We start from the raw sequence: 27,101 nt of genomic DNA on the forward strand, positions 1-27,101 counted from the left end.
AATCCTTGTTCCACCTTCCAGTGAGAGAAACAGACGGGGAACACACACCGTTGCAGTCAGAATCGCCGTTCCCCCGCCGACCCCAGCCGCGGGCATTAGCACCGCAGTCGCTTCACGAAACGCGGGAGGGGCCCACAAACGGGAGGGAGGGGGGGGAGGGACAGCCCCCTCCCCTTTGCCGGAAATGGCACAGCTGCGGAACACGCACTCGCACGCCCGCCCGTTTTCTCTTTTAAAAACAATGGGAGTGAGATAGAGACAACGGCGAAAGACGAAAGCTGCCACAACGTACGGAACGGGCGATGTTTGATCGTTGCTTCAGAGAGGGAAGAGCAGCAACCTTTGGATCTTGCGAGAGCGTCTTTAAGTACCCCCCCCCCCCCCCATTGACCCGCACAAACAACGCGAGAGGGGTGAGGCAAGAGGGGGTTGGGTCGCGCGCCGGCGAAAGAACGAAAATGCTGCGCCGGCGAGAAGGTGGGGGGAGGGCGGGATTTATCGGAGGGGGACCACGTATTGCACAGACACTGCATAGATTGCCACGCCGGAACGCATCTCCCCCCTCCCTCCGATCGAGGGATTGAGCCAAACCGCCGGTGCAAAGAAAACAAAAAAGAAAAAAAGAGTCCGCCGATATGTGCCGCCAAAGAGGCGAGGGGGGGGGAGGCCGAAAAATGCATGAGCAGAGGACGGGAGGTTGCTACTTTGCCCCTTATTGCAAGGATCCGCGGGCTTGGATTGTGCTCTGCACGTCCCGATATGTTGCCGCGCCCCTCCCCCACCTCACCCCCCCCCCCCCCCCCCCCTTCCTAAGGCCCCCTCCCCACCCCCTCCCCCCAATCCACCGCCGGCCCGCATAACGCACCTCAGAACGCGAGAGAGACGAGGAAGTGATGTGACTACCACCAGCGCGGCAAGAGGAACAGATAGAAGATGGGGGACAGGGAGGCGGGTGTATCACACTTTGGCAGTCATCATTTCTTTGTGCAAGCCGGGACAAGGCAGGGAAGGGGGGGGGAGCGGCGTCGCACGGCCTCACGGTGTAAAAGGTGGTCGATAGACACTGTACGCGGTATCTCAATATATATATAATAACGTTTGTGTGTTGTTTGTCGTGTATATACTCTTCTTTCTTGATTGACTCCGAGAGAATCGTTTTGGCAAATGGAGGAGGGGGCGGACCACAACACGCACTCGGGCCCGCCAAAAGCCTCCCGGGGACGCACGCGTGGCGGGGCTCGCGGAGCGGCGGGGCAGGGGGGAGAGGGTCAACGCGGCTATCACAGTGGGGGAAGGGGGTCGAAAGAAAAAGGGTCCGCCAGAAGCACACTCCTTCAGCGTCGTCCAGAGCGCACTCACATCGACTCCCCGCTGAGCAGGTCGCCGGGCAGGAAGGAGTTGAGCGAAGACTGCTGCCCACCGGGGTGGTCGTCGCCCCCCTGGGGCCCCTGGGGGGCCTGAGGGGCGGCCCAGAGGCCTCCCCCCGCGCCGGGGAAGGACCAGAGGTGGGAGGCGCCCGACGACGACGAGGTGGGCGGGGCCGCCGTGGAGGCCGGGTTCCAGGGGGCTTCGGGGGCCTTGGGGCGGGAGCCGTAGGGGAAGCGGTGGAAGGAGGGGCCGCCGCCGCCACCCCCGGGGGCCCAGCAGGGGGGCCCCTGCTGGGTCCCCTGCGCCAGCTGCAGGAACTGGGCCACCTCGGCCTCCGACGGGATGTAGGCCAGCATGGTGGTGTTGGAGAGAATGCAGTTGTGCAGAGCCGACTGGGCCTTGGCCGCCTCCTCGCGGCTAGAGTACTGGGCCAGGGCCAGCCCGTGCTTCAGGAACAGGTGGAACAGCTGCAGGGGCCCGTGCTGCATGCACAGCGTCTTGAGCGTGGACCCGTCAATCTGCAACGAGAGCCGGATGCATGAGAGACGAGTGCTGGCCGCTTCAGCAAGCAACCGCAGCGTGCACAGAGCGTGCCAAGAGGGCAGCTGTCAGGCACTTCCTCGGAGGAGTCTCAAAACATCAAGGAAGTGAGGGCTCATACGCATCACTGCTAGAAGACCGTATACTCCGACATGACGCACCTAGAAACGCCTTCCAAAAAAATGGCCCTTTACACCAATTGTTCGGAGGTTAGGCTTCTCCAAAGCGGCCCCTTTTGACCACCGGACGCAACGAGTGGCGGCCGCCCGAGATCCATCTCTGTGCCAGACCACGGGACGAAGATGTGCCGTGCATCCTCTCCAGACCAGTGACCAGGACCAGCGAGGCGGTGCACGGTCCTCGGACGGCACGTGGTAGCACGCAGCGTCACGCGAGTTTCACTACCGAAGGATAAAATTTCTGCCCAGAGGCGAGCAGCCAACCCAGCGTGTCCGACGATAACCGTGGCACGCCAGAGGCTCGGACAAGCATTGAGCGTCGACGACACCCGAGCCTGTTTCGCGAGCCAAGAAGCGCCGCAAATGCCGCAGTCCGCATACCCGAGTGGGGCGGCGAGGGTGGACGGAAAAGGCACGTGCGAGGGCCCCACCTGAGGTGTCAGATTCTTGAGCACCAGGAAAGTGCAGCTGCTCTGGTCCCAGCCTGTGAAAGAGGAAACGGTCGTCAGCCCGAGGATAAAGCGTGTCGCAGGAAGCGCGGGGTCGGGGTCGGGACGGTACCTTGGGTGCTTGAAGAGGACAGTCCGGGCGGGGGTCCCCTCGTCTTGGGTGCCCCCCAGGGGTCCGAGCTGGGCATCTGCTGCTCAGAACCCATGGAGCCCCAGCTCCCTCCCTTGTTGCCCTTGGCCGAAGACGAACCCCTGCACGCAACATCGGCACCTCGTCTGATGCTGCTTCTCCCCGCATCTCAACTGTCTCATGCCCCACTACATTGACAAACAGAAGCACACACCTGCAAGCCTCAACCAAGTGCATGCAAAGGCACCTTTGGCAGGCTTGCAATCGCTCGTGTTAACATCGGGAGCATGGAGAGTGCAAGCCAGGCTGTCGCGCGATGTCTCGTGTCAAGGTCATCAAATCATATCTGGCAGTTTTACGTGTCAAACATGGCATGGCCCAATGGAGGACCGAGGAGTAATTTTGAGCACCCGGGATCTTTAGATGATGCGCAACCGAAAGCTCGGTTACACGCCCTATTGCACCTTCTCTGCAACGGGATCGTCGGGTTGCAGGCACTTCGACCGTATTAGAGCCCCGGCGCCTGGTGTTGCGTCCAGGCCGCATTCAAAGGACGGCATATTTGAGGGCGATGTTCAGGGCACACGATCAGAACGAGCTAACAATAACTGCCTGCCAAGACCGGCGATCTCGATGGCGCGGAATGCACATTTCAAAAGAACTGCAGGCGCTTGCCGCCAGCACGCGCCTGGCAGCTGCGCACGCGGCGATAGTTGCTGGCGAATACTCCCTACAAGCCGTACGTCCCGTACGAGGCAACCCGTCCGTTTGTCGAGCATAGTTTTCCACGTCCAACCCAGCCCAGCAACGCGTCCAGTCTGCCCAGACCAAAGGGGTCCACATACGTGTGCATGGCAGGCGTGAAGGCCCACGTGCTCGACGTCAGGGACGCCAGAGAGGCCGCGAGCGAGCCCTCCGTCGCCGGCGGGCTCTGCTTCCAGCCGCCCCCAAACAGCTCCGAGTCCTTGATGGTGTTGAGGGAGAGCGGGGAGCGCACCACGCTGCCGGGGGTCAGGTGGGGGTCGTCCTCGGCGCTCTTCATGGACGACGCCCCCTTCCAGGGCTTGCCTGGCTCAAACTCCGCCACCAGGTCTCCCAGGCTGTAGGCCGAGGACGCCTCCTTGGCCTCGGGGGGGCTGTTGGAAGGGCGTGACGATTCGGGCCAACCGTCCTGGCCCCGGGGCGCGCCCCCGCCGCCTCCTTGGGCCCAGGGCCCATCGGGGGGCCCCAGGAGCGGGTGCAGGGCGCCCTTGGAGGGCCCCGGGGCCCGGCTGAAGTCCCCGCCCCCGGGGGCACCGTTCTGCTGCGGCGGCTTGTCCTCCTGGTCCAGGGAGGCCGGCAGCTTCCACTGGGTCAGGCGGGACTGGGACGCCGCCTCCTGCGGGAGGAGGAGGGGACGCTGTAGCCGCGGCGTTTTCGGCCGACGTTCACATCCACGGATGTCGCGACGTTGCAAACAAATCAAACCGTCGCTCGCCGCTGTTCCAACAAGAAAGGAAAAGCTGGGGCCGCCACCCATGACTACTGCCGCAGCGGACTCCCTGCAGTCTGGTTGGCAAAAACTGGGCCCTCTACAGTCAATCCGCCGGCGGAGTTTGTGCACACTGACCACGAAGACATAAAGATGGAACACGTTCTAACCTCGTGCTGACGCGGAGATAAAATGCAAGAATATAACGCGGAAACATCCAGTCTTTACATCAGCCGCGTCTGGCCACCAGATTGGGATGCACCGTATGCCCACCCTCCAGACCGCCGGCCAAGATCACCGAAGAAGTGCAGGCGCAGCTTCGTGAAGCCGACGACAGCCGTCGTGCCCACGTCCGGACAGGCAGCGTGGGACGCGACATCGAACGAGTTTTGACCCCACAAAACTTCCAACTCGCGTGGCATAGTTTACGCGGCACGACAACGTCGCACACTGCACGCAGACACGGTCGGGACGTCGGACTCTAAGCGCCTCGCGTTTTCGGGGCCTCGTGTTCTGACAGAGCGATGCGCAGGGAGCCGACGGTGCAGCGAGGCCGGCCTACCTTGAGGTTCAGGTCTCGGAAGTCCGCGTGCAGGGGCTCCTGCTTAGGGAAGGGCTCCTGCTGCTGCGGGGGTGCGGGCAGCTGCTGCTTGAGGAAGAGCGCCTGCTGGGCGGCGATCTGGTTCTGCAGGTTGAGGATGCGCTGCTTGGTCTGGGTGAGCTGCACGTTGAGCTGCAGCGGGGGCGGCTGCCCCGGAGGCCCCTTGGCGTGCAGCACCTGCTGCTGCTGCTGCAGGGCATGCAGCACCTTGATCTGCTGCAGCAGCTGGTAGAGAAGCTGCAGGGTCTGGGGCGCCAGCGGCTGGTTCAGGATCTGGGGGCAGAGGGGACCCGCTCGGGTTAGAGCGCTCGCCAGCTCTACTTCCCCGTGTTCGTCGAACCGTCGCGTTTTTTGAGGAACAGGATGGACACCAACTCCGGCCTTGTCAAAGGCTATGCAAAACATTATCCTTTCGTATCTTTTTCCTGGTTAGCAATCTTCTTAAAAACAATTCCGAAATGCTTCGAGACCCTTCCCGAATACTTTCTTCCTTTTTCTTTTCCAAAGTGAAACGTTTTTTGGCTACCATAAAATCCAGAGATGCCACACCCTTGAAAGGTAATTCCATCCTATTCTTGGCTCGATTTACATATTCTTTTAAATAAAGAAAGACTCCTTGTAATGGTGGTGTTCAGATTGATGATGGCCTTGGCGTAAGTGCATCCAGTTAGCTATGGCAGGATATAAGCGAATGTTGTTGACTAGCAAGTATGGTCGCCTCTGGTTGATTGCTCCTCGCCGTGCGATAATGAGTTTCACAGAAACGCATGGTTTAAAAATAGCATTTTTTCAACTTTTCCCTCTCGGGACTTTCCGGTAGGATCCCCCGGATATTGTGGAGCCGCGGCCCGCGACGCCCTATAAATGCAAGGTGCGCGGCGTTGCGTTATGGGACGTCGCAGACCTGCATACCAATTCAGTGTCCCCCGCTAAATTTGGCGGGGAAATTGTTGTCAGGTGACCAGCCGTCACGCGTTTCCCGTATGCACACAATTGCCTAGCATTTTGCTATACAATTTTTTCACACTAGCATTTACTGTTGTGGTGCATGCACCAGTCTTTTGTTTGGAAGGTCGTGGTTTGGACCGGACCGTTTTCGAGAGGCCGACGCGCGGTTACCTCCTTGCTCTTTCACTCCGTCGTCGTTCCACCTTCCCTCCTGCGGAGGGAAAGAGCTTTCCAGCACCCTTCAATTGACTCGCCGCAACCCAGGTAGGAACCCTCGCGTTAAATGCTAATGCATTTCATCGAGGTCAGTGTAGCGACAGCGGTAATTTCGGCATTCCGCAATGTCTCCTGTCCTACTCTAACAATTACGGCCACCCCCGCGAAAGGTTTGTCCCGCCCCACTCACCTGCGGGTTGAGGTGTCCCGCGTGCACGGCCATCTGGATCTGCTGAACGAGCAGCCGAAGCTGAGCCGCCGAGGGGACGTTGGGCAGCCGAGCCCCCATGGCCCCTCCTCCGCCTCCCTGCTGAAACAACACACGTCACGGGTTGTTAGCGCAGCAAACAAATTTGACTAAGTCTAGCTAGTCAAACAAAAAAGAGAGGGCAAGCCAGCAACAGAGAGTCGTCCAGACACGGCACGAAAAGAAGGAAACGAATAAACGCGTTCGTTTTTCCTTCTTACGCAGACAAAACTACAAATTCGTTTCATGCCGGGAATATAGCTCTAAAATTTTTTTTCTTTGTAAATTTATTTTGACATCCTCTTTCTATCCAGGCCGCCTAAAAAAAAAAAATTGCCTTTTTTTCTTTTGCTTCATTTTTTTTTAAAACAAGAGCTCTATGTGCGAACCTGCCACGGGCCTTTCTTGCTGGCGTCACTCTGACCGCATGATGTCAGTCACACAACACGACCTGATTGCGTCACGTGACCTTGCGTCGCATAACACCGACTCGCGTAACGTCAATCTCCCACTATGATCATTGAAGAAATTTTCCAGTCTCACCAGAGTCCCTCTGTTTGATCCCCATCCCTGCCCGTTTCAAACTGGACGACGAAGAACCCAGGCTAGCAGTTGCACTGCACGGGCTAGATTTCTCATCTACAGCTGACACGCCAGACGCACGTTGAGGCCAAATACCTTCAGGCCATACAAACATACAGAAAAATTTATTATAAAAATTGGATGTGCATTAGAAATTGAATAAATACGGTATACAGTCAACAACTTTATTTTGGCAGGCTTCATAGTGCGGCAATATCACGGGTGCAAAATCTCACAATTTACGCTGACAGGCTATGTATTTGTAATAATTTAAAAGTTGAGAAAGGTCCTCGCAAATATCACCCCAACTCCAGTGTATTGGCCTAGGTTTCTTTTTTTTTTTTTTTTTTCGTCTTTTCACCTGGCACGTTTTATTGAATGCTTTTATGCATTTTTTTTTTTTTTACCGTAACCATATATTACGACTGAGCAAATCTGCCACGGGGGTTATGTTTCTCCTTAGATTTGCTGGAGAGGATACTGAAACTGTCTCCCGCTTGCGCTTTATCGCAATATACACGTGCGAGCTTACCGATGCAGTTTTGCCGTGCCAAACGTGCGAGTGCAACATACAAATGTGAGACTTGCATACACACTTTCTTGCAGAAATGGCCACTTATAGGGACTCATGGATTGGAACAAATGTAAGTAGTTTGTAGTTTACAGTTGGCTCATTGGATTTACGTGTACTAGCCTGCACTAGTGCAGAAGTGTGGCCCATTACAAAAAAGTGCAGGACAATGTACTTCCGGTTCTGTTTTCAGATAGGTTGCACTTGCACATCGAATATGGCGGTGCAGCCGGTGCACAAAGTGTGGGTAAATCGAATGAGACAAATATCCCCCCCCCCCCCCTCCCCCCAAATGCTGCGAAGCTACTCACAGGAGGGAAATGCTGCTGCTGCAAGATCTTCTGCACCAATGCCGGGCTCAGGCTGCTGATGCTGTTGCCAACTGTCAGACTAGAGTTCTGCCCTCCTAGACCGCCACTGTTCAGCAGGCCGCCCTGGTTTGAGCCCTGCCAATGCACACAGCAGCGTTACCAAAGCGTCATTCTCAACTCCGCCACGTAACAAGGTTTGACGCAATCCCAGTCGTCCGCGACGCGCGTAATGTGCACTCTTTTTTATCTCCAAGCGCCAGCCATTTACGGAGAAGACGGGAGAAAATCGAGCAGTCAGCCTTCTTGAACTTGTGGCCTGAACCAACACTACCTAGAATAACGAAGGCCCGTAAACCTCCTCCTCCTGTTCCATTGCGAAACGTGGTCACTATCAAACGCAGTGAATTGGACACAAGGACCGGCCGAACATCAAAGCAACGTTTGCGTCCAATTTACACTCTTTCGCAGACTCACGCAGCAAACGTTTGTAGCAGCCGCACGGCTGGGTCGAACATCAGCACTCGGAGTCCGTGCTTGTAACTAAAGCGGAAGGCATTTTAACGGAAACTAAGCTGGGACTTGCATTGCATCACCGTATCGCAGCAACAGAGGCGACGTGGAACCAATATCGCCAGCCAAATTTAGCGGGTCGACATTTTCTCTGATCTAGAGCTATGCCACTATGGGCAACATTGCACAATCACGCGGCAAGCGTTGACTTGCACCGGGTTGCGCAACGTCCCGTCGCGCAACACAGTGCCGCGTACCACGTCGCCACGCTGCTTACGTGTTCTGTACATGGGACGGCTCCGAAGGAGTGCCCCCAATTTCTGCGATAAACCCTTTTCGAAATTTTTAAATAATGCGTAGATTATGTGCGGCCGCCATTAGTTGGTCGTGCACCAAGAGCAAGCGCGGGACGGGAGCACTCCTCCAGCATTCGGACTGTGCTCTGACCGAAACACATTCCACGCAAGTGCTGCGTCGGAGTTCGAACGAAGCGCCTCTGGAGGCGAGGAGTTTGCACCGTCAACTCTGTGGCGTTGCGCCGTAGTTAGTATAATGACCTGAAGGAGAAGGTCCCACGCATTTCGTATGCCTCGAACGGCGGGGCACGGGCAAAGACGTCGATGGTTCCTTCGCGCTTGCATTGCTGATGACACTTTTATATATTCTGTCGAGACCAACTATAACGAAGTCGGTTACAATGAAATAGCGGCTACAGCGAAGCGATCACGATTTCCCGTTCCCTTTGCACTTCGTTACAACCGAAGTTGGCTTAACGAAATAGCGGATATAGCGAAGTGATTTTCGATTCCCGTTGACTTCGTTATAACCGGTCTCGACAGTAGGGACAATATTTTTTGTAAGATCTGAATGTAGAGTATTTTTTGGCCTCGTCTTGCTCGGGAAGCCGTAGAGCCCTCCTCATTGCAACTAAATAAACGCGCCCAGCTTATCAACCGCTCTCTTTCTCGTTCTTTCTCTCGTGACCTCCGGCATCCGCGTTCACTGCATTCTGCTCCTGTCCTTAAACCCCACCACCCGCGTCGTGCACGTGCCACTTCTTCCCCTCCTCGACGAAGGACCCCAAAAGTCTCCTCACCTTGACGGGAGGCGGCTTGAAGCCCTGTCCCTGGGCGGCGCCGTAGCCCGCCCCGAACACGGGCAGCCCCTGGAAGCCCGAGCCGCCGTGGAAGCCCGGGAACGGGGGCTCCCCGTGGGGGCCGTGGGGGTCCGGCCCCCCGTCGTCCCCCCGCATCTTGGGGCCGCCTCGACCTCCGCAGTCCGAACCGTCCAGCAGCCCGGAGTCGGGCACGCCGCCGGCCCTGGCCATGGCCTGCAGGTCCACTGCAAGTGTGCACGGAAAGCCGTCAGGCACCACAAAGTGGCAGCATGGCGCCCGGAACGCCTCTTCGATCGGCATGTTTACCGCGTCCAAAACACGGTTCCTCGGTTTCCGCCAGACTTCAAAAACGCGACGTGCCATCGTCAGCTGTGATCCGTGCTTGGGAGTATGTGGCAGACGCCCATTCTGCCGCACGTTGCACTCCAGCTCGAAGACAAAAACGCGCGCATTCTCTCCTATTCTAATCTTCTGCCAACAAAGGCCGGGATCGCAACGTCCGTCGACCCAATGTTCCGACTCCCGCGACGTCTTTTGTCGCCGCTTCCGACGCGCGGGCAAAGCGGGACGCTAAGCGTGCCAATCGAAGACGCGTTCCCGATACCGTGTCGACGGCAGAAGGACCCTCCAGTTCGTGGTGCGCCCACAGGCCGGATCTGGAACTTCCACTTACTCAGCGTATCCTCGAGGTTCATGCAGTTCATTCGCAGCGCATTCTCCACGTCTTCCTTCTGCAAAGAACGGCAAGGGCGTCAGGCACCTCGGGGGTGAGGTGGGGGTCGACGACAGTGTTACAAGCACTTCGGTTTCTCAACAACCCATGCCGACATGCGACGGCAGTGTGCTCTTAAAATGTGACTTGCAATGGCTAGCTCCCTGACCCAAACGAGTGTAGACCTCGAGCCGCACGGGGGTCTCGGCGACACGAGTCTTTAGTGACCCGCACGCCGTCTGCTAACCATTTTCTGGCCACGCTCTCCACGAGACTATAGTCCATCTCACAATAATTCGGCAAACCTAGGAGGCTACGGCCCCCCCGACCCAATAATGCTTCGGAGCGAGGCACGTTAAGACACTTCAAGGGGACCTTGCATGTCAATGCGCCAAGGAACCGGCTGTCGTCTGCTACAAATCCAACAAACTTCGGACTAACGTCCACCGCTGCAACATGGCTGTCTGCTAGAGTGACAAGCTCTTGGAGAACAGTTCACAAGACGACCGTAGGCCCAATTTACTTGCGAATTTGTGGTGGGTGCTAATGCCAGTGCAATGTTTTGAGCGGAAGCGATCGATTACAAGGCTGCCATCACCAACGGCCACGGCCCTACAACGAGGAAAAAAATCAGGAGCAGATACGGACGTGCAGTCACTTTCTTATTTTAGACTGAGGGTCATAAATTGTCGATATTTATTCTGCATTTTATTATATTCTGGATAAAGATGGAATCCCGCAAGTTTAATTGCCGTTAAGAGAAAAAAACCTAGAACTTCTCGTCGCGGACGGCGCTGTTGCTGTGGTGGTAACGAGGCTTCTGCGGCCTCGACCACGGAGTGTTATCACGCGACTTTCTCCGACGGTCTTATTGGGTCGCGGGAGCCGCAGCCTCCACAGTTCGCCTAGTTATGGTGAAACGGAGTAGGATAGTGCAAACCCAAAGCCTTTTGCCCCGTCGCATTGGTGCCTGAACATCGTAGTCGAAAGAGACAGATCAAGAATAATATTGAGGCGCACCTTGAAGCCCATCTCCGAGAGGAGCCGGAACTGCTTGCTTGCATAGATGAGGTCCTTGGTGAGCGGCTTTCCCCCCTGCTTGGACGGGCCCCCCCAGGTGCTGGTGTCGATCTGGCCCTCTGCCCAGCTGGGGGGCCCCTTGGGCTTGGCCCCCCAGTACCCTTGGTCCCAGGCACCCTTGTGCTCGTCCCAGTCCGGCCAGGGCCGCCCCTTGGGGCCGCCCCACACCCCGTCCTTGGGCACCCGCAGCATGCCCGGGGGCGCCCCGCTGATGGGCTTCACCGACGGCATGTCCTTCCAGTGGGACACCTTGCCCTGCCGCGTCGGGTTGCCCCACACCGCCGTCCCGTCGTCGTAGTGCGTCACGGGGGGCCGCCGGCACGGGGGCGGCGACGGCTCCTCCCAGCCCGACGGCTCGCCGCCCCGCTTGCCCGGGTTGGGGGGCGGCGGCCCCACGGGGGACCACGTGCCGACCCCCTTGGGGCCCCCGGGGCCCCCCCACGAGCCCTCGTCCGCCCCGTGGCGATTGCCGCCGCCCCACGGCCGGCCCCCTTCTGCGTCGGGGCCCCCCCAGCCAGGGGAGGGTCCCCCCCACTGCTTCTCGGGACGGTTGTTGCCGTTGTCCCCCCACGAGGGCGCCGGGGGCTCGGGGGCCTGCGGGGTGCGGGGCACCCCCGTCCACATGTTGCCGTTGCCGTTGTTGTTGTTGTTGGCGGGCGACTCGTCGTCCTCGCCCCACGTGCCCCCTATGTGGCTGGTGGGGGTGTGGGGGCCCCAGGGCTGTGTCGCCGCCTGCTGGCCCTGTGGGGAAAGGAGGGCTTGGCATCCGTGTTCTCGCAAGATGGTAGGCTTCCCCCCCAGAGCGCGGCTTCTCAAACTGGATTTCCAGAATCCCCCCAGACATCCCTCGTCGGTTCCCCAAATTCCCTCGAGTGTTTTCCCACTTCAATCACTCTTTTAACCTTGGAGGGGAAACATAAGTCTGGAGCAAAAAAATCCATAAAAAACTACTTTTTGGAAAACGGTGACCTCGAAATCTAGCTATTTTTCTTTTGAGCTGCCAAGTTTCTTATACTGAAGATTAATGTTTGAGCCATAATATTACCTTATAATACCTATATAAGCTGAAATTGCACCGAAGCTGATGTTAAAACAATTTTCTGAAAACACAAATTTTGGAATTCTAACTAATTTTCAGAAGGGATACCTGAGCATCAAGGGCAGACAGAAAGAAAACTCTTTTAGCACCATGTAGCTAAATTGTCAAGGCATGAAGATAAGTAACTAAAAAGTTAATGACACCCTGCTCTTCGTAACACCAGTTTTTATACTTTTTGAATTTCCCTCTTAGAAATAAATCAGAAATTCCCCCCACTTGATGAAAAAAAGGAACGCTGTTCTTTTTTCCGTCCAGTAAAAATGTAACGACTTCTCGTTCCAGTTCCAACAACGAAAAATGGAACGGCGTGCGTTCTTTCGAAAAGGAACGCTGTTGCGTACAACTCTGGTAGCCACCCATTGAGCACCGAACTTCAATGTGTTGTAAAGTCACTAATAATAGTTCATACTTAAAAACTGCTTCCAACATTGCATTCTTCATAATTTGTAGGTATCCGACCATACGTTAAAACATTCTTTTGTAAGAAAATTATTTTTCTCCGTTGATTTTGGAAACAAAGCCTGGTTGATTATAATTATCCTGAGCAGTGCCCTACTAAATAAAAAAAAATGGATAGATGAAATCAGCTCAAAAGTCTAAACAAGCTCGTGCTGTTCCATTGGGCTTGGCCAAAAAACTAAGAGAGAAGCCTTAAGACCAGCGTTCCCCCTTCACTACGAGTCAAACGCTTCCTCGTACACGCCCTATTCTCTAAGGGCTCCTCTCGGCCAGCCACTGGCACAATCCCCGCGAGAGTGCCCACCTGACTGGTGGGGGCCGGCGGGGGCTGCTTGGGGCCCCCCCTGGAGCTGCGCACGCTGCTCTCCCAGATCTCGGTGCCCGTGTTGGCCTTCCACTGCGGTGCCCCCGGCACCACCCCCGGGGGGCACGGAGCCACGGGAGGCGGCTCTTTGGTCCCGGGCTGGGGCGACGGAGGCGTGTCCCAGGCACTCTCCTGGTTGATCACCTGCACGTCCAGACGCCTCGCTCGCACACTGGGTCCAATGCAGACGAAGCGGCAACAGCGTAGGTTCAAACAAACTGCGGTTCCTGTCGGAACTCGGTGGGTGACACCTAACGTCACGTAACACCACGACGACCACGTAGTACTGTGACCCTCGCACAATCGTACCTGCCCACCTGTGGACTTTCTAAATTCCGGAGGCAGCGGAGGGGGGGAAGGCAGGGCTCTCGTCGGTTTTTTTTTTTCTTATTTTGAAAACCCAGCAGATTCTATTGGGTCATCCGTGGCCCGCGAGTAGCACCGACGAATACCCGAAGCAAGGTCCACCTTACTGTAAGCCTTTCCACCGTGCAAAATGCTCGCATCACACGTAAACGTGGTGCAAAATCCAATCTACCCCCCTTCCTTGGACAGCACAAAGCACGCGAACCCCAACGTGTACGATTTCAAAAACACGCGAAAGCATTTCTTTCGAGGTTTCGAGCACGCCGTAGCGCCGCGACCAAGGTATAGACGTCCAACGGGCGCGTGTGTCGGACAACGTCAGATGTGGTAACTCGTTACGAAGGATGGTCCCGGGATCCACAATCACACGGCTAGTGTACTAGAAAAGGCGACAAGTTTGGATTTGGGGTCGTTGGATGGACAGATACTTGACACGACATCTCTGCAGACTGCGGTACCCCCCGCCCTCTTGTGGTGGTGCAAATTACCGCGCCCAACAATAAGTTTTTTTTTGTTTTTTTTTATGATTTGAGGTTAAGATTTGTAATATTTTAACATGAGTACCAATTCGTAAATTTTATGGGAAATTCGGGAGGGTAGTCAGGTACGCTTGATGCAACGACATTGCATCACGCGACACCGCGACTTCGCCCGACAGCCTGAGGTCACACGACGTGATACACCCCGCCTGGGAACCAACGAAATCGGCGGAGAGGGGAGCACGAAAGAGGAATGCCTCCTAGATGAGAAGGCCGTAGTGCCGGTTTTCCGACGTCGCCCCAAGGGGGCGAAGGCAGGTCACGAATTGTCCTGCTCCAGTGTTTGGTCGAGCTCGCACACTTGCCGATTGAAGAAAGTCTCGGTCGGAACGTCGAAAATTCGGCAGATGAGCCTCGGTTAGACGCAACGCTCTCATCCAATCTGTGCCCCCTTGTAGGCTTCTTGGGCAATGTCGGAAGTTCAGCACTGCGGCCTTCTTGACCCGGTGGTCGGAGTATGTTCGCACCCTCGCATTTCGCCAGTTCCCGGGGGCCTGCGGGCAGCGCGGCACGTGTCTAAAGGCCCGTTCACACTCTTGCGACTGACTTCGACCGAGATAGACCAGACCGGTTTTTAATCCTCTTGCGACTTCTTAGGACCAGGCGCGCTGCTGCGGAGCTGGTCCTAAGAAGTCGCAAGAGGATTAAAAACCGGTCTTGTCTCTCTCAGTCGTACTCGGTTGCAAGAGTGTGAACGGGCCTTAAGACAATGCAGTCTGCCACTCGTATCTCGTTTGCACCCTATGGCACGGAGTGGCGATTCCGAGTGGCCGGTCTTGAGGGGGTGGGAACGTCAACTTTAGAACCGCTCACTCAATTGTAGTGACATTTGCAGGTGGTGTTTGCACCCGTATAGAAGGAGGGTATGCAAGGTTTCAGCCCTGTGAACCAATTGTACGAGGTACTATACCTCTAGAACGAAGTGAAGCATAGCTTTGCATGGAATCTGCTCAATGAATCTATTGTGGCAAAATGGTGTTGATAACCAGATAGTTTTCTCGTGGCATGCATACGGGAATACCTGTTGCCGGTTGCTATGAAAAGAAAGTTCAGATATTAGGCATTTCTTTTACAAACATTTATATATGTATGTAAAAGAAATGCTTACACATTTACCAAGTTTCTTAAATTACAATTTTTCACAATAAAGGAACATGAGAATGCAAAGTCTAAGTTTATAGTAACCGGCTCCGTGAAAATTTCGGCCTTAAAGCCGCAAATATTAAGTCTCTCGATAGTTTCATACTGAAACGACAGTTTTATTAAGGTGGGATTTAGGCCAAAAAGTGGACTGGAGAAGAATGCATTCAAAGTGCTCGAACCTCTACCATTTCTTTTAGCATTGGCGGGCTGAAAACAATTTATAAAACAAAATAACTATTCACTGTAAGCATATGAAACTTTCTGGGAATACTCTCCAGATGTTGGCGGATGTAAATAGGAAATTTTTCAAAATCAACTTCTTTTTGCAGAATTTTTTTTTATTATTATTATAGTAGAAGGACACTACACAGAAAAAAGAAAAAAATCTGGCCCCCCCTTAAAATATAAGGTGTCCAGGTCGCGAATGGACCGGAATGTGCGGAGGTCACGACTCCACCCACCGTCTGTCCCCAGCCCTCGCTGTAGGCGGCCGCCCTGCGTAGCTCCGACACGTGCTCCGGAGGCGGGGGCTTGGGCGTCTCGGAGGGGGGACCCTGTTGGGGGGCCTCCTTGCTGCCCCACTGGGAGGGGAGAGGCTTGGCCGGGGAACCCCCCTCACCCCCGGAAGACGCCTGGGGGCCTCCGTAGTCGGGAGGCGGGGCCGGGCCCCGGGGGGCCGCGCCCCCCCACTGGGCCGAGGCCCCCCAGCCGCCCTGCTGGGGGCCGGGAGGGGGGCCCCAGCCGCCGGCAGCCGAGGCCCCGGCATTGTTGAGCGAGCTCTCGCCGCCCCCCAGGAGCCCCAGGCGGGGAGGGGGTGCCCGCCGCTGCGAGGGGGCCTCCTCGGAGCCCCCCACGGCACCCAGCAGCTGCTCCGACGACCCTTCGTGGGCACCTTCGCCCTGCGGAGGGGGGACACGCACGTCAGGGATGCCGTGCAGTTTGTGCAATTCGTCGAGCAAGGAGTTCCAAAAAGGTCCCTTCGTGCATGGGAACGGGTACTATGAGAACACATTCTACACCACTTATTTCTATGAGACGGTGAGACGGCGCACATACGGCACCGAATCTTTTCCTTATCTGCCAAGTTCAGAGAAACCAAATCCAAAAGATTTTCTATGATGGGGGAGAGGTAAAAAATAAATATTAACAATGAATTTACATGAAGGTAACGTCATTACATTTGTATAGCACTTCTCATACTACCGAGATACAGCTGGACCTCGCTACCATTGCTGCCGTCTGTTGCTATGGCAATAACCACCATTCTTCCAGTCGGAGCTTGGCATTCTGGAGTCGAGGCACCAACCGCGCAAGAAGCAGACAAACTCGCTCGCCGCACAGGGCGACAGGATAAGAGCAGCAAGGAGGTCTTCCAGTGGTCCCACTTCCAGCACGAGCTTCTAACATTCGACGACAATGCGTCGTCTAGCAACCTCCAACTGTACATACCTAGCCAAAGCACGACGAAAGGCAAAAGACACGCACGCACCTCAAACTAGGTGCGGCTAGACACTGTCTTAACCTAGAAGAAAGCGAGTGAAAATCAGATCCAGTGCCCGATCTGAGTTTGGTCTCCATCCACGACATTGCGCATCATGACCACGGTGGAAGCAGAGAGGTGTCTTAACGACAACGCTTTGCGGCGGAACGAGCGTGTCAAAGGTTCTCTCGCATTCCAAAAAAATGCCGCGAGCTGCGGATCAAGAAGGGTCGGTTCACACACTTGCAACTCCTTTGGAGCTTGGGCCTTAAAATTTCCTAAAATCTCTCGGAACAAAATGGCACCATCTATGAAGTGCATCTGGAACTCTACTTCACTAGAATTAAGGTTTTACAGTATTTGCATGATCAGACGTATGTCTGATCTAAAGACTATGAGAAGTAGTCGTTCACAACATTGTCCAGTTTCTCGAGCAAAGAAGAAAGAATCAGGGTAAAAAAAAAAACATAGAAAATGAGCGGACACTGAAGGTGCTCTGCGGCTACCCGACAGATGAGTTTTCTCTCGTCGCAAGAGGCTTTAAGGTACGCTGTCCCAAGGAGTCGCAACGGGGCGACAGGGCCGTCCTTATTCGAGCTCATGTTTTCGAGACCACGTGGGGCACAACTGCGCCTGCGCGAAGGCCCTTAAACTGACAGTGCCTCTGACCGGAGGCGCGCAAAACCAGAACAAACGTTTCCCTTCTTGGCCGGCCTTGTTCTACACCAATCTCCTCCACCGTGGTCGCGACGTTTGCCCTAATGCTACCAGAAACCGGTGCGAGCCGAACGTCCAGTGCCAAGACGGACGTCCGCCCAAATCCTGGCCGCGCTTAGGCGGTCGGTCCGGACCCTCGCGGGGGAGGGGTCTGCCACTCACCCAGCAGGAGGAGGAGGGGGGCCCCCTCTGGCGTGGGGCCCCCTGACTATTGCCTGCGCTGCCCGAGCGGTGTATCACAGATGGGACGCCGGATTCCCCCCAGGACTCCTCTCCTGTTGGAAGGGTCGGCAAGAAGAGGGGGGTCAGTCCCGTCTCCGTTCTTCTGCCCGGAGAATGGGGGACCACACCAACCTGAGCCTTCCTGGGAGTTCCGGCAGGCGGGGGATCCCCACGACTGCGGGGGTCCCTCCCGGGTCTCGGGGGCTGGCCGCGCATCCCAGCCCTGCACGAGGGACGCCATTTCAGAGGGAGTTCCCCTCAGATTTACAGGCAAAAAAAACCTCCAGTGCTCTTAACGACATTTATTTGTTTTTCCTTTATTTTCCGGACTAGAGCTGACAGACTACGGGTGTCTAAAAGCTTAAATTTTATGCGGTGCGGACCACCCACAGGCGCACACTGATAATTTCTTCAAGATTGTTCATTATGACGCGATATTACGGACTTTGTGAATGACACATTGTGGAAATAATTGATGTATGATGCAAGCTGCTTTATGCACTAAAAAAAGCATAAATATTTCAATGCGTACCATGTAGGAGTATTGTTTTAAGTGCAGAATATGAACAGGGTGCGGACTATAGGCCGGGTACAAATACTCCATCTAAAAGAGCTTCTTTTTCAGCCAAAATTTGTTTCTGTGGACTACATATATGCAGGGAGCAGATTATTACCAGGAAATTACCACATTCCTTTATGCATACTGGGGGTACAAATACGCTCAATATGAGCGCCATTTGAGGAATGCAGCATGATGAAGCCAGGTTTTCGTCACTGTTTAAGTTGCCGTCAAGCTGGACGTTAGTGCGAGAGTGTTACCCCTCCCTGTTGAAGCGAAAGGCGCAGGAAGACCGGTAGGCCAAAAACTGTTGCAAAAACAACCTCGAAGACGACGCACATGTCGTCGACCCCGGGACACCCGAGGGTCCCAACAACTGATCTCTATTGAAGCAGGCTAAATCGCGGATCACCAGCCCGTTGGTGGCACCACCGGCGGCCATTACTTGACACCAGGCAATATGTGCAAGTCTATGGGAGAAACACACAAATGTAGGAATACTGAAGCTTGTATGCTGTGCTTAAAGGCAAGTATATTATGAAGTGATGCGATCTTTATATCGGGTGTTTGGAGGTTGAATCGGAATTTGTCAAGCGTTCGAATGCCAATTAAAAAAATCAAACATGCCGGAGCACCTCTAGCTGAGCTGTCAAACTTGCTCTTGTAGTGAAGTAAACAAAGGAACCTGTCGTAAATAAGACCGTCCTTGGGGAAGCCCAGAAGTTGATAAATGTCGAAAAAGTTCCATGTTGACAGCAGCTTTCCGGGAGTGAGCAAATTCCAAGTAGCAAAGCCCTCAAGCTTGTCGTCTGCTAAACCCAACTTGTCGAAACCGCCAGCGACTCCGCGGTACCTCTAGGTAACTCTCGTCTCATTGAGCTGCACTACATTTCTTGCCCAGCGGGGTCCCTCTCAACCACAAAACATTTACTTACAAAAACTGTGAGGGCTGTCAGTTTTAATGTTTGTATACATGCAGGCTTAACGGCATTTTTTCTCGTTTTTCCCATAGAGTCCTATGCATTTGGTGATGTGAATCAATGGCCTCCGGTGGCGACACCCGGCCCCAGCTGCCGAGGCCGCGGTCCGCGATCCAGACTGACAGAAAGCCCCATCTGTCTCGACGACTGCCAGAAACGGTTGAAAGAAAGCCAGGCCGCAAGTGGTGCAGAACAGAATGTATCGGTTCACCTACATTGAACTTTCTTGCCTCATGTAAATGGCTGTTCCTCTTTATCCCTTGTTATTTATCCAACTATCCTTCCTCTTATTTTGATTCTGATCCGAAAATTGGACGTCGAATTTGCATTCGTTTACCGGTTTCGGACCACCGGCGTCGGCCTTGGACGCTGTTGGACGGCCGAAAAAGGAGTCCCCATTCGCCACCGTGCATGAGCAGTGCTTTACATATTAACTGAGGTTGGTCGATTTGCTGGTTTTCTATGCTGCCCAATAAGTTTCTGCTTGAAAACACACCTTTACTTTTAATAACTTAAAACTTCATTACGAAAGACAAATTGAAAACTCAACCACCGAGATTGATGTGTGCACTTTCAGTACTGTTAGCGCAAACGCAGCTTTGACGCTTTTTTGCATTTCACTTTGGAAGGGTGCTGGCAGTAAAAAATTTACCGCCTAGGCTAGTGGCTATGCGGAAGAAAACCGGAGAACCGGTGATGGCCTGTTTGCGCCAACAGCGTAGCGGTGTGTACCTCGCTAAACATAAAACAGGCCACTTGGTGGGCAGGTATTACTATGTCATTAATCTCTTTTCATCCGCCTGCAATGTGTACTGCTTGCCGGAAAACTTTGTTCAGCCTTCGGTGAAACACTGTATATAATAACTGGTCACGAGAGAGAGACAAATTAATATGCGGCCAATAAATGCCCGCTAATGTAGAATGCAACTCAAAAGTAAGCTTTCTTAGGGAGCAGAGCCAATTCAATTTCTCCTTTTGCAGGCTTGAGCAAAAGTCGAAGAGTTTTCCCCCCACACAAGGGCAAAAGCAAAACATTTCTAGCAAACATTTATAGTTGGAAGAGAGGCGTTATTCAAAGCACCAGTCATTCACAATTTGAATTGGACCTTTCCGAACATGCTCAATGCTCGTCGCCTCCGATAAAGACTATAATTCCACATTAAGAAAGACAAAAACTATTAAACAGGAAGCAGGCAAAAAAAAAAAAAAAGGAGCGACATTTTAAATTTTTGCGGCACAACTCTATTTTTATTAAAACAAAAAATTTCGTACAGGTTCCAGCTATAGAAGCAGCGCTAAAAACGTCTGCGCAAAATTCCTTCGTAAATGCGAAATTTCCTTCAAAAATCGTTTAGTGCAATCCATGACCCAATATGCAGCAGTGGTAATTCTATTCAAACGAAATTATATTTTAAATCCAAACATATTGCTATAGGGAAAACATTTTTTTTTCTGTGTGATTGCACTGAATGTTGTTTTTCGTCCAAAATATAACATAAAACTTAAGAGGCATGAAATTTCGCCAAGAGGAAGAAAGAGTTCTGTTTTGTCGAAACAGAGTGCCGTCACGCTTCTGGTATGCCAGAAAGGGTTTCGCTTTGTAATTGAGCAAACTTCGTTGGGCCTCCGTCCAGAAAGGGAAGTGGACTTTTTTTTTTTTTTTTTTTTTTTCGGAGGGGAGGGGGAGGGGGGGGGTTTGTTAAGCTGTTGCAGCTGCTGAACCACGTCACTTCTTCCCAATGAGCTACGACTACTCGATTGTTTGGGAACTCTCATTTTTTTCAGCAGGTGTTCTGGTTCTGCAGTTCCAGTTCGAGAAAACTTGCAGACAGCTACTCAAGCAGAACTTCTCGTATTTGCAATGAGGTTCATGGGAATGGCACGTAACCGCCACTGGTAAACACGGAGGATGGATCAAGTTAACTGCCTGGCATTGGCAGGGACACTGCCTCATCTAAATCTGCGTGCAATTTAAGCAAAAACATATTGTAGTAACATTTTATATTGTTTTAACCGGAATATGCCATATATGGTACACCATGCAGTGAATGGCCAATTTTACTTTCCAGTCACGTTTCCGAGTTCGCCAAAAAAATTGTTAACAAATAACAAACTGAACAATAAAACACTCATAAATGTGTTCGTTTTTGTTACCTTGATATGTCGCGCACCCTACAAACGCTGCCATCCCTCCAACAACCCCTCCTGCGTAACAATACACGAGTTAAACCGGTGTATCATCATGGAGAGCAAAAAAAAACAAAAACGGATGCCCCAATCCAACGGACAAACACGGTTTGTCTTTGGAATTACAAAGGATCGGACGACAGCAAACAACCTGGCTTTGGCCAGGGAAGACAACAGCCATCAAACAAAATCAACTCTGCTCATCTGCCTCGAGCTTCTGTGGGTAACCGAAGCCGACGCGACAATGCGGTAACTGAACTGCAATGACGCTATTACTCAAGCGAGAACAGACCGAAACAAAAGCGACAGTGTTTCAGATCGCGACAGCTGGACGGCTCGCACTACGTCGTTTGCGCAATTCTGTTACAACATCTGCAGCGCATTGACTCCTCTTGCTACACGCAGGATGGATGAGTCGCATCTGCAGGTGGGGGAAGGAAAACATGGTGTTGACAATGTTGGTGCCGAATGTGCTACGCCTGGAGCGTCGGCACACTCCGTTTCCCTGGTCGTCTTGCGGACGCCGCCATTTTGCTGCTTAGTGCGCCAAGTGGGCACAATGGGCGACTGCTACGATTCCAAGCTGTGACTTCGCGAGCTTCAGGCGGTGTTGGCGGGCGCAGGCGACACTGTTCCGCTTCGTCACAAGGTACTCTCACGTTTTGGGGGGGGTTGCGATTTTAGGTAAAAGCGTCGGATGACTGGCAACGATGAGCTCAGGCACCGAGATGGCTGGAGAGTCGTTACACCCAAGTGTAGCTTTTGGTTATGGCGAGGTATCCGAGCATACGCTGCTTTCAAGCTCCAAACCCCCTTCATTTTTTTTTTTTTTTTTTTTGCCAGAAGCAGTTTACTTATTGGACAATTAGTGAAAAGGAAGCACTCCCACTTGGAGGAATGCCGGCAATCGAGGATGAAAGTAGCTGTGAGCCGTGCAACATTAAAATGCTATCTTTCAAAAATTTATAAAAAAAAACAAAAAAAAACTTTTGTGTGTGAGTGTTAAGGTCAGCGTAGTCTTTACACCGCTGAAGGGGAGATGCCAAACAAAGCCGCATGCTCCTGCATGCGTCCTTGACAGTGCCGAAGCGCAGCGCAAACCATGTTGGCAGCGTTGCATAGAAAAGCTGACACCGAGTATAAACAAAACCTAATGTTCGTCAGCAGCCCTAGGCACGAGAAAATCTTTCTTCGGCAATGCAATTAAAGGGGACTCGTCACCCAAAGCAGGAAATATGTTTTATGGTCCCTCGTGTAAGTTTTAACGACTGACCTAAACCGAAAACTGTTGGTACTTCCTTCTCCATCTTCGTCAAGAAGGTACGAGTGAACTCACACTAACTCTTCCTTCTTCAAGTTAGCACACTGTTTTGCGAGGAAACACAAAAATGTTAGACTTTATTTTTTTTCATCTCAAAGTTAGTATTTGTTGTTTTCTGAAACTATTGTAAAGAATAATAGCAAGGGTGTCACTACTGGAGTCAATTCGACAATTACAATTCCCAATACAAATAATAGAAACGGATCCTTCAATGTGTTGCTCTTAAAGTACTGTACCAAGGACACCTGCCTGTAGCAAGGCTAGAACTATGTCATATTTCTAGAAATTTGAGGCGCAAAATAAATGATTTTGCTGGAACAGAGACAGCCAGCAAGGTCGTGCGACCTCTCAGTCCTGGATTTTTAGTTTAAAAAAAAGCAGCTTTTTTTTCTGCTTTTTCTTGACTGTCTTAACCACTTCTTTCCCATTTAATAAAACTTAAACCGATTTCTCCCTTTCTTAACACATTGAATCCTAGTGAACACCGTCTGCCCAAGAAATTGGTGGCCGAGATCAAACCGCGAGGAAAACCTTTTGTTCCATCGTCGAGGTAGCGAGAACACTGGGTTCTTGGCTTTTGCTGTGAACAATCTGGACCCCAAAACGTGGCCCAACGTGCTATGCATCAAGACCGCGCCTCTTGCAGAGTGACGACGTTTAAAAGCTTTTCTCAGCTCCAATGCTCTCGGCATTCGCTTTGTACGCAAAGAAAGAGTGGGTTTTGTTTCTGGGTAATCCAGAAAAGGTTGACCCATTTACTACTGTCAACCTCGGTGAGGGGGAACCTTGAGAGTGCATTCCTGTCCCAAAACTATGTCTCAGCAACACAAACTGCGCTAAGCATATGACCACAATCGATGCGAGACAACGACGCGTCATTTCCGCAAGTAGTCGGAGGTTCATCGGCGCTTCTCGGTTACGACTGGAAAGTCTATGGGCTAATTATAAGCAAGCGGTGGGTGCATTCGAATCCCTCTCGCCACAAACGCTAACGCCGAGCAGGTTTGCGCCGCCTCGTGTGGCAGCTCTAAAACAAAAACGCACGCCGCCGTGCTCTGTCCGTTTTTCTGCAAACATTGCGAAGCAACCGGATGACCAACCAAAAGTGCAGAGTCCAACCGAAACCCAACATGACAGATGAGCCGCCATGTCTAACTGCCTCGGCGCTGACGACCGACAGTCGTTAATAATCCCCCTGGAGAGTGAGACTCCGTCTTCCCCACAGACTACATTCGGGAAGTTAAGACAAATGCGACATACGAGCCTGAACAGCGTTGCAACGCCCTTTTAAGTCCACCGGACTTAAAAGGGCAGTGCTACGATCGTCGGACTTCAGCCAATGAACTGCAAGAATTAATTGTGTCACCTGTAAAACCAAAAACAAAAACGAAAAATTTCTTGAGAGATTTTTTATTTTAGGAATTGGAACACATCCATTATATGCGGGTCGGGAACAACTTGGGGCTACGCGTTTACGACAGGTTGCCACGCAGTCTACCGCGCTCAACCCGTGAGCCAGCCTTTAGGGGGCGACCGTCGTACGGAGTGGCGACGTCGGCAAAGTGCCGGAAAAGGCAGACTCACCCCGGTTCCCAAAAACAGGTCGTTCCTCTTGTCGTCACCTTGCATCTCACGCTGGCTTCTGCAACCATAAACGACAAGGGCATCAATGCGCGCCCGGCACACCCTCCCCCAAAATGCACGACCGGCAACTTTGATCGTGGTCGAAGCCTTCGCCACACCAGAGGCCAATCATCGACACATGTTCGCATTTTTTCTAGGGTAGTTCTACACCGCATGGCGACGCTGGACACCAGTAGGTTTACGAATGCTGAGGTGCAAAGCTCTCACTCTGGAGTGAGATAGACTCAAGTGCGTCGACGAGTCAATCTTGCATTAGGGTGAAGGCTTGCCACTCTAGAGTAGACCGGAGTTACTCCCGCGGGTCACGTCACGTGGTAATGCAGATAGGGCGGCGCTGGATGCAAATCAATCTCACTCCAGAGTGGAAGGCTTTGTACCTTGGTGTTCCAAATCACACCAGCATCCGGCATTGCTCTAGCTGCATTAGCCATGACCTGCAGGAGTAACCTGTATCAACTCTAGGGTGAAAAGTCTTTACTGCGGAGCAGAATCACTCATCAAGTTGCGCCAACTTGAGTAAAACCTTGGTGTTTGAAGACCTACCAGCTTCCAGCGTTGTGCCAGCTGAGTTATCATGCGATATGACCTGCGAGAGTGCCTCCCCTTTACTCTGGGGTGACACTGACTCGTCAAATTGCATCTGCGCAGCATTTTTTCTCTGCCTCCCCCACCATACACTTGAAAAAAAAACAAAAAAACTTCTATTCATATTACTCTTATCAAATCTTCGAACACGGCCACGGTCAGCCGAAAGCTACGCTCGTGGTGTCCGCGCTTTTTTCATGGAGATCACTCGTTTGTTTCTGCCTCGTCAAGTTTCTGAACGAGTGGCTCGCCGAATTGCACTAGTGCTACCAGCAAGCAATAAGACATGCATCTGGAATTAAACGCCACTGTGAGGGCAGGCAGGCTGAATGGGGGCATTATGAACTCACACACGATGTCGGCACAAGATGTTGGTGCCCGCCGCTATTCCTTGCAAAGAAAACAGGTATTTGGTGGTGCAAAATGGTTGTTGAGCCGACATCAGTGCAAGCCGAGAATAGTGGGTAGGCGCAGGTTGCAAATACAACACGGTTGTGACGCAGTCATCTACCATCCCCAGAAAGCAACAAGCTCAAGAGGACATGACAAAGCAGCATGAAAATCTACCAACATGTGCTCGTCAGCAAGGCAAACATGGCTAGTCCAAACGAAGCATTAAGGTTCAAAAGCGCGGTGAATACACAATATTGCCCCCTTAAAAAAAGTCTGGACACCTTAATGCAAGAAAAAACAAGCTCAGCCTAAATTACTAGCACCACGGACAAATCGAGGTACTACAGTGAAATCAGCGAAACCGGTCACGTAATCCGGAACAATCGATCTCGCCGAAGCGGTGCGCATTCGGTTTCAGGCTCGCCGTTGGCAGCGCGACATACGACAGGCTCGCACTTGGGCTAGATGGCACTACTTTTTGATGGGGAAAAATGTTTTTTTTTACAGATTACACATGGACCACGGGCAACGCGCTACCGCGAAAATATACGCGAACCGGGGTCGGGCTCACGGGCCAGCCGTCTCAAACAGTGCAGCAGCTGACGGCAAACGACGAAGGGAGGGAGAAAAAAAAATCGATGCCTGCGACGTCACCGACACCGATCAATTTCGGCAGCCCCGACGAAACCGGGCGGGCGGTCCCGGAACGTTTTGCGACGTCTCGGACTCCGAAAAAGGGGCTGGAAGTTTTAATGCGCCGCTTTTCGGCGGACCTGGTCCGGTCGCGGCATAACATACGCAGCAGCGGAGACGTCGTCTGCGTGCCCCACAAAAGGTAGAGGGGAAGGAGGGGGCTCTGTCGTGGCGGCGGGTGCTACAAAAAGAGGGCCCCCTCTCCTCGAAAGCGGGACTCGGGGACCCCAGGTAAACAAGGGCGATCGACGGAGAAGCTTAGCCCCGAACACCATCTTCGAACCGGGCAACGAATATTTAAAAAAAGACTCGGAAAAAAAGAGGTTTGTGTCGCACTAATCAGAAGCGGAGAGTAGGTCAAAAATAGCATCAGCTGTTGAGCTGGGTTACCCGTGTCCGGACCGCGGCGCGGGCCCGCCGGTCGGTCGCGGGCCCCAGGTACGGAAACGGGGCCGACGCGGCGGTCCGCGGCGGTCCGGCGCCAGACACCGCGGTCTACGCAGCGAGCGAGCCGACACGACCAATTCAAGGGCAACTAGGCCTAACGGGTCCGCTCGCTCACAACAAGAGAAGCGCCATTCCGGGCCAACGTCGCAAGCTGCTCACCCCCCCTTCCCTCCGTCGCCCGTTCGCTCACCGGCCCCAGAGCGAAGAAGGGAGCGCGGACCCGACGCGGGATGGAAACTCACTTGTACTCCAGTTTGCTCGTCCGACTTCAGCGGTTCGACATCCATCTGAGCATTGTATATTTGGACACGATCACAAGGAACCATCGGTTACACGAGCAGCAGCCATGTTGGCTGCCTTGACTCGGGCAGCGGAGGGAGAGGGGGTGGTGCGCACACGCAGCCCGCCGCGCCGCCGTCGTCAAGCAACCTCGCCGACCCTCCTTCCCCCTCCGGTGGACTATGGACTCGTCCGTCGGACTGCTGGGAGCGCTGGGAGAAACGTCGGCGCGCGGGGCTGTGGGGAGCCCAGATTTACGAGAGAAAGCAACTCTAAACCCACAGCGATCGCTCGCAGTTTAATGGTGACAAACTAATTACTCATTTACAAGCGCTCGTTGCAGCGCGGTGAGAAAAATATGAGCTGAAAAGACTAACTAAATTTGCCAAAACAATTGACGTTTTTGCTTTTTTTTTTTATAAATAATCTGCAAAAACGCTTTCCATGGACCCATAAACCACGTGATCCAAATTGAGCAGTCGGAAAACACTTCTAACTCAGGGCACACTTATGGTCTGCGCGCCGCGTGCCGTCGCGCCTGACAGGGCGACCCCGTTCTTCGAGCTGCCGTCGCCGCCACCGCAAGAAGTTG

The 27,101-nt window shown here is 53.2% G+C and overlaps 1 protein-coding gene across 2 annotated transcripts; it reads right to left on the reverse strand.

Moving 5' to 3' along the window:
* Nucleotides 1-850: 850 nt before the first annotated feature.
* LOC8032391 (protein Gawky) lies at nt 851-26,702 on the reverse strand. 2 transcript variants are annotated; one of them, XM_029970660.4, is made up of 16 exons: nt 26,473-26,702; nt 24,053-24,110; nt 17,554-17,644; nt 17,362-17,474; nt 15,464-15,901; nt 12,895-13,098; nt 10,973-11,773; nt 9,914-9,971; nt 9,220-9,464; nt 7,614-7,748; nt 6,093-6,209; nt 4,700-5,011; nt 3,512-4,044; nt 2,649-2,788; nt 2,519-2,571; nt 851-1,886 (listed from the first exon to the last, which is right to left on the reverse strand). In XM_029970660.4, the coding sequence occupies exons 2-16, from the start codon at nt 24,095-24,097 to the stop codon at nt 1,356-1,358; spliced, it is 3,816 nt and encodes a 1,271-aa protein (XP_029826520.2). In that variant the 5' UTR covers nt 24,098-24,110; nt 26,473-26,702; the 3' UTR covers nt 851-1,355. The 2 variants fall into 2 exon arrangements, with proteins under 2 accessions (XP_029826520.2, XP_029826518.2); XM_029970658.4 differs by having other exon boundaries at nt 6,093-6,212; nt 26,473-26,701.
* Between the last annotated feature and the right edge of the window lie 399 nt (nt 26,703-27,101).

The sequence above is a fragment of the Ixodes scapularis genome, unplaced genomic scaffold (assembly GCF_016920785.2).
Source record: "Ixodes scapularis isolate PalLabHiFi unplaced genomic scaffold, ASM1692078v2 PGA_scaffold6__148_contigs__length_123643588, whole genome shotgun sequence".
Classification (NCBI taxonomy): domain Eukaryota; kingdom Metazoa; phylum Arthropoda; class Arachnida; order Ixodida; family Ixodidae; genus Ixodes; species Ixodes scapularis.

Bases quoted from the DNA above. Each gene is read 5' to 3' on its own strand.
- LOC8032391 (XM_029970658.4), bottom strand. From the start codon at position 24,097: ATGCAAGGTGACGACAAGAGGAACGACCTGTTTTTGGGAACCGGG. The intron at 17,475-17,553 runs GTTGGTGTGGTC...CCCTTCCAACAG, and splicing joins GAACTCCCAGGAAGGCTCAG to GAGAGGAGTCCTGGGGGGAA. The intron at 6,213-7,613 runs GTGAGTAGCTTC...GTGTTGTTTCAG, and splicing joins AGCAGCAGCATTTCCCTCCT to CAGGGAGGCGGAGGAGGGGC.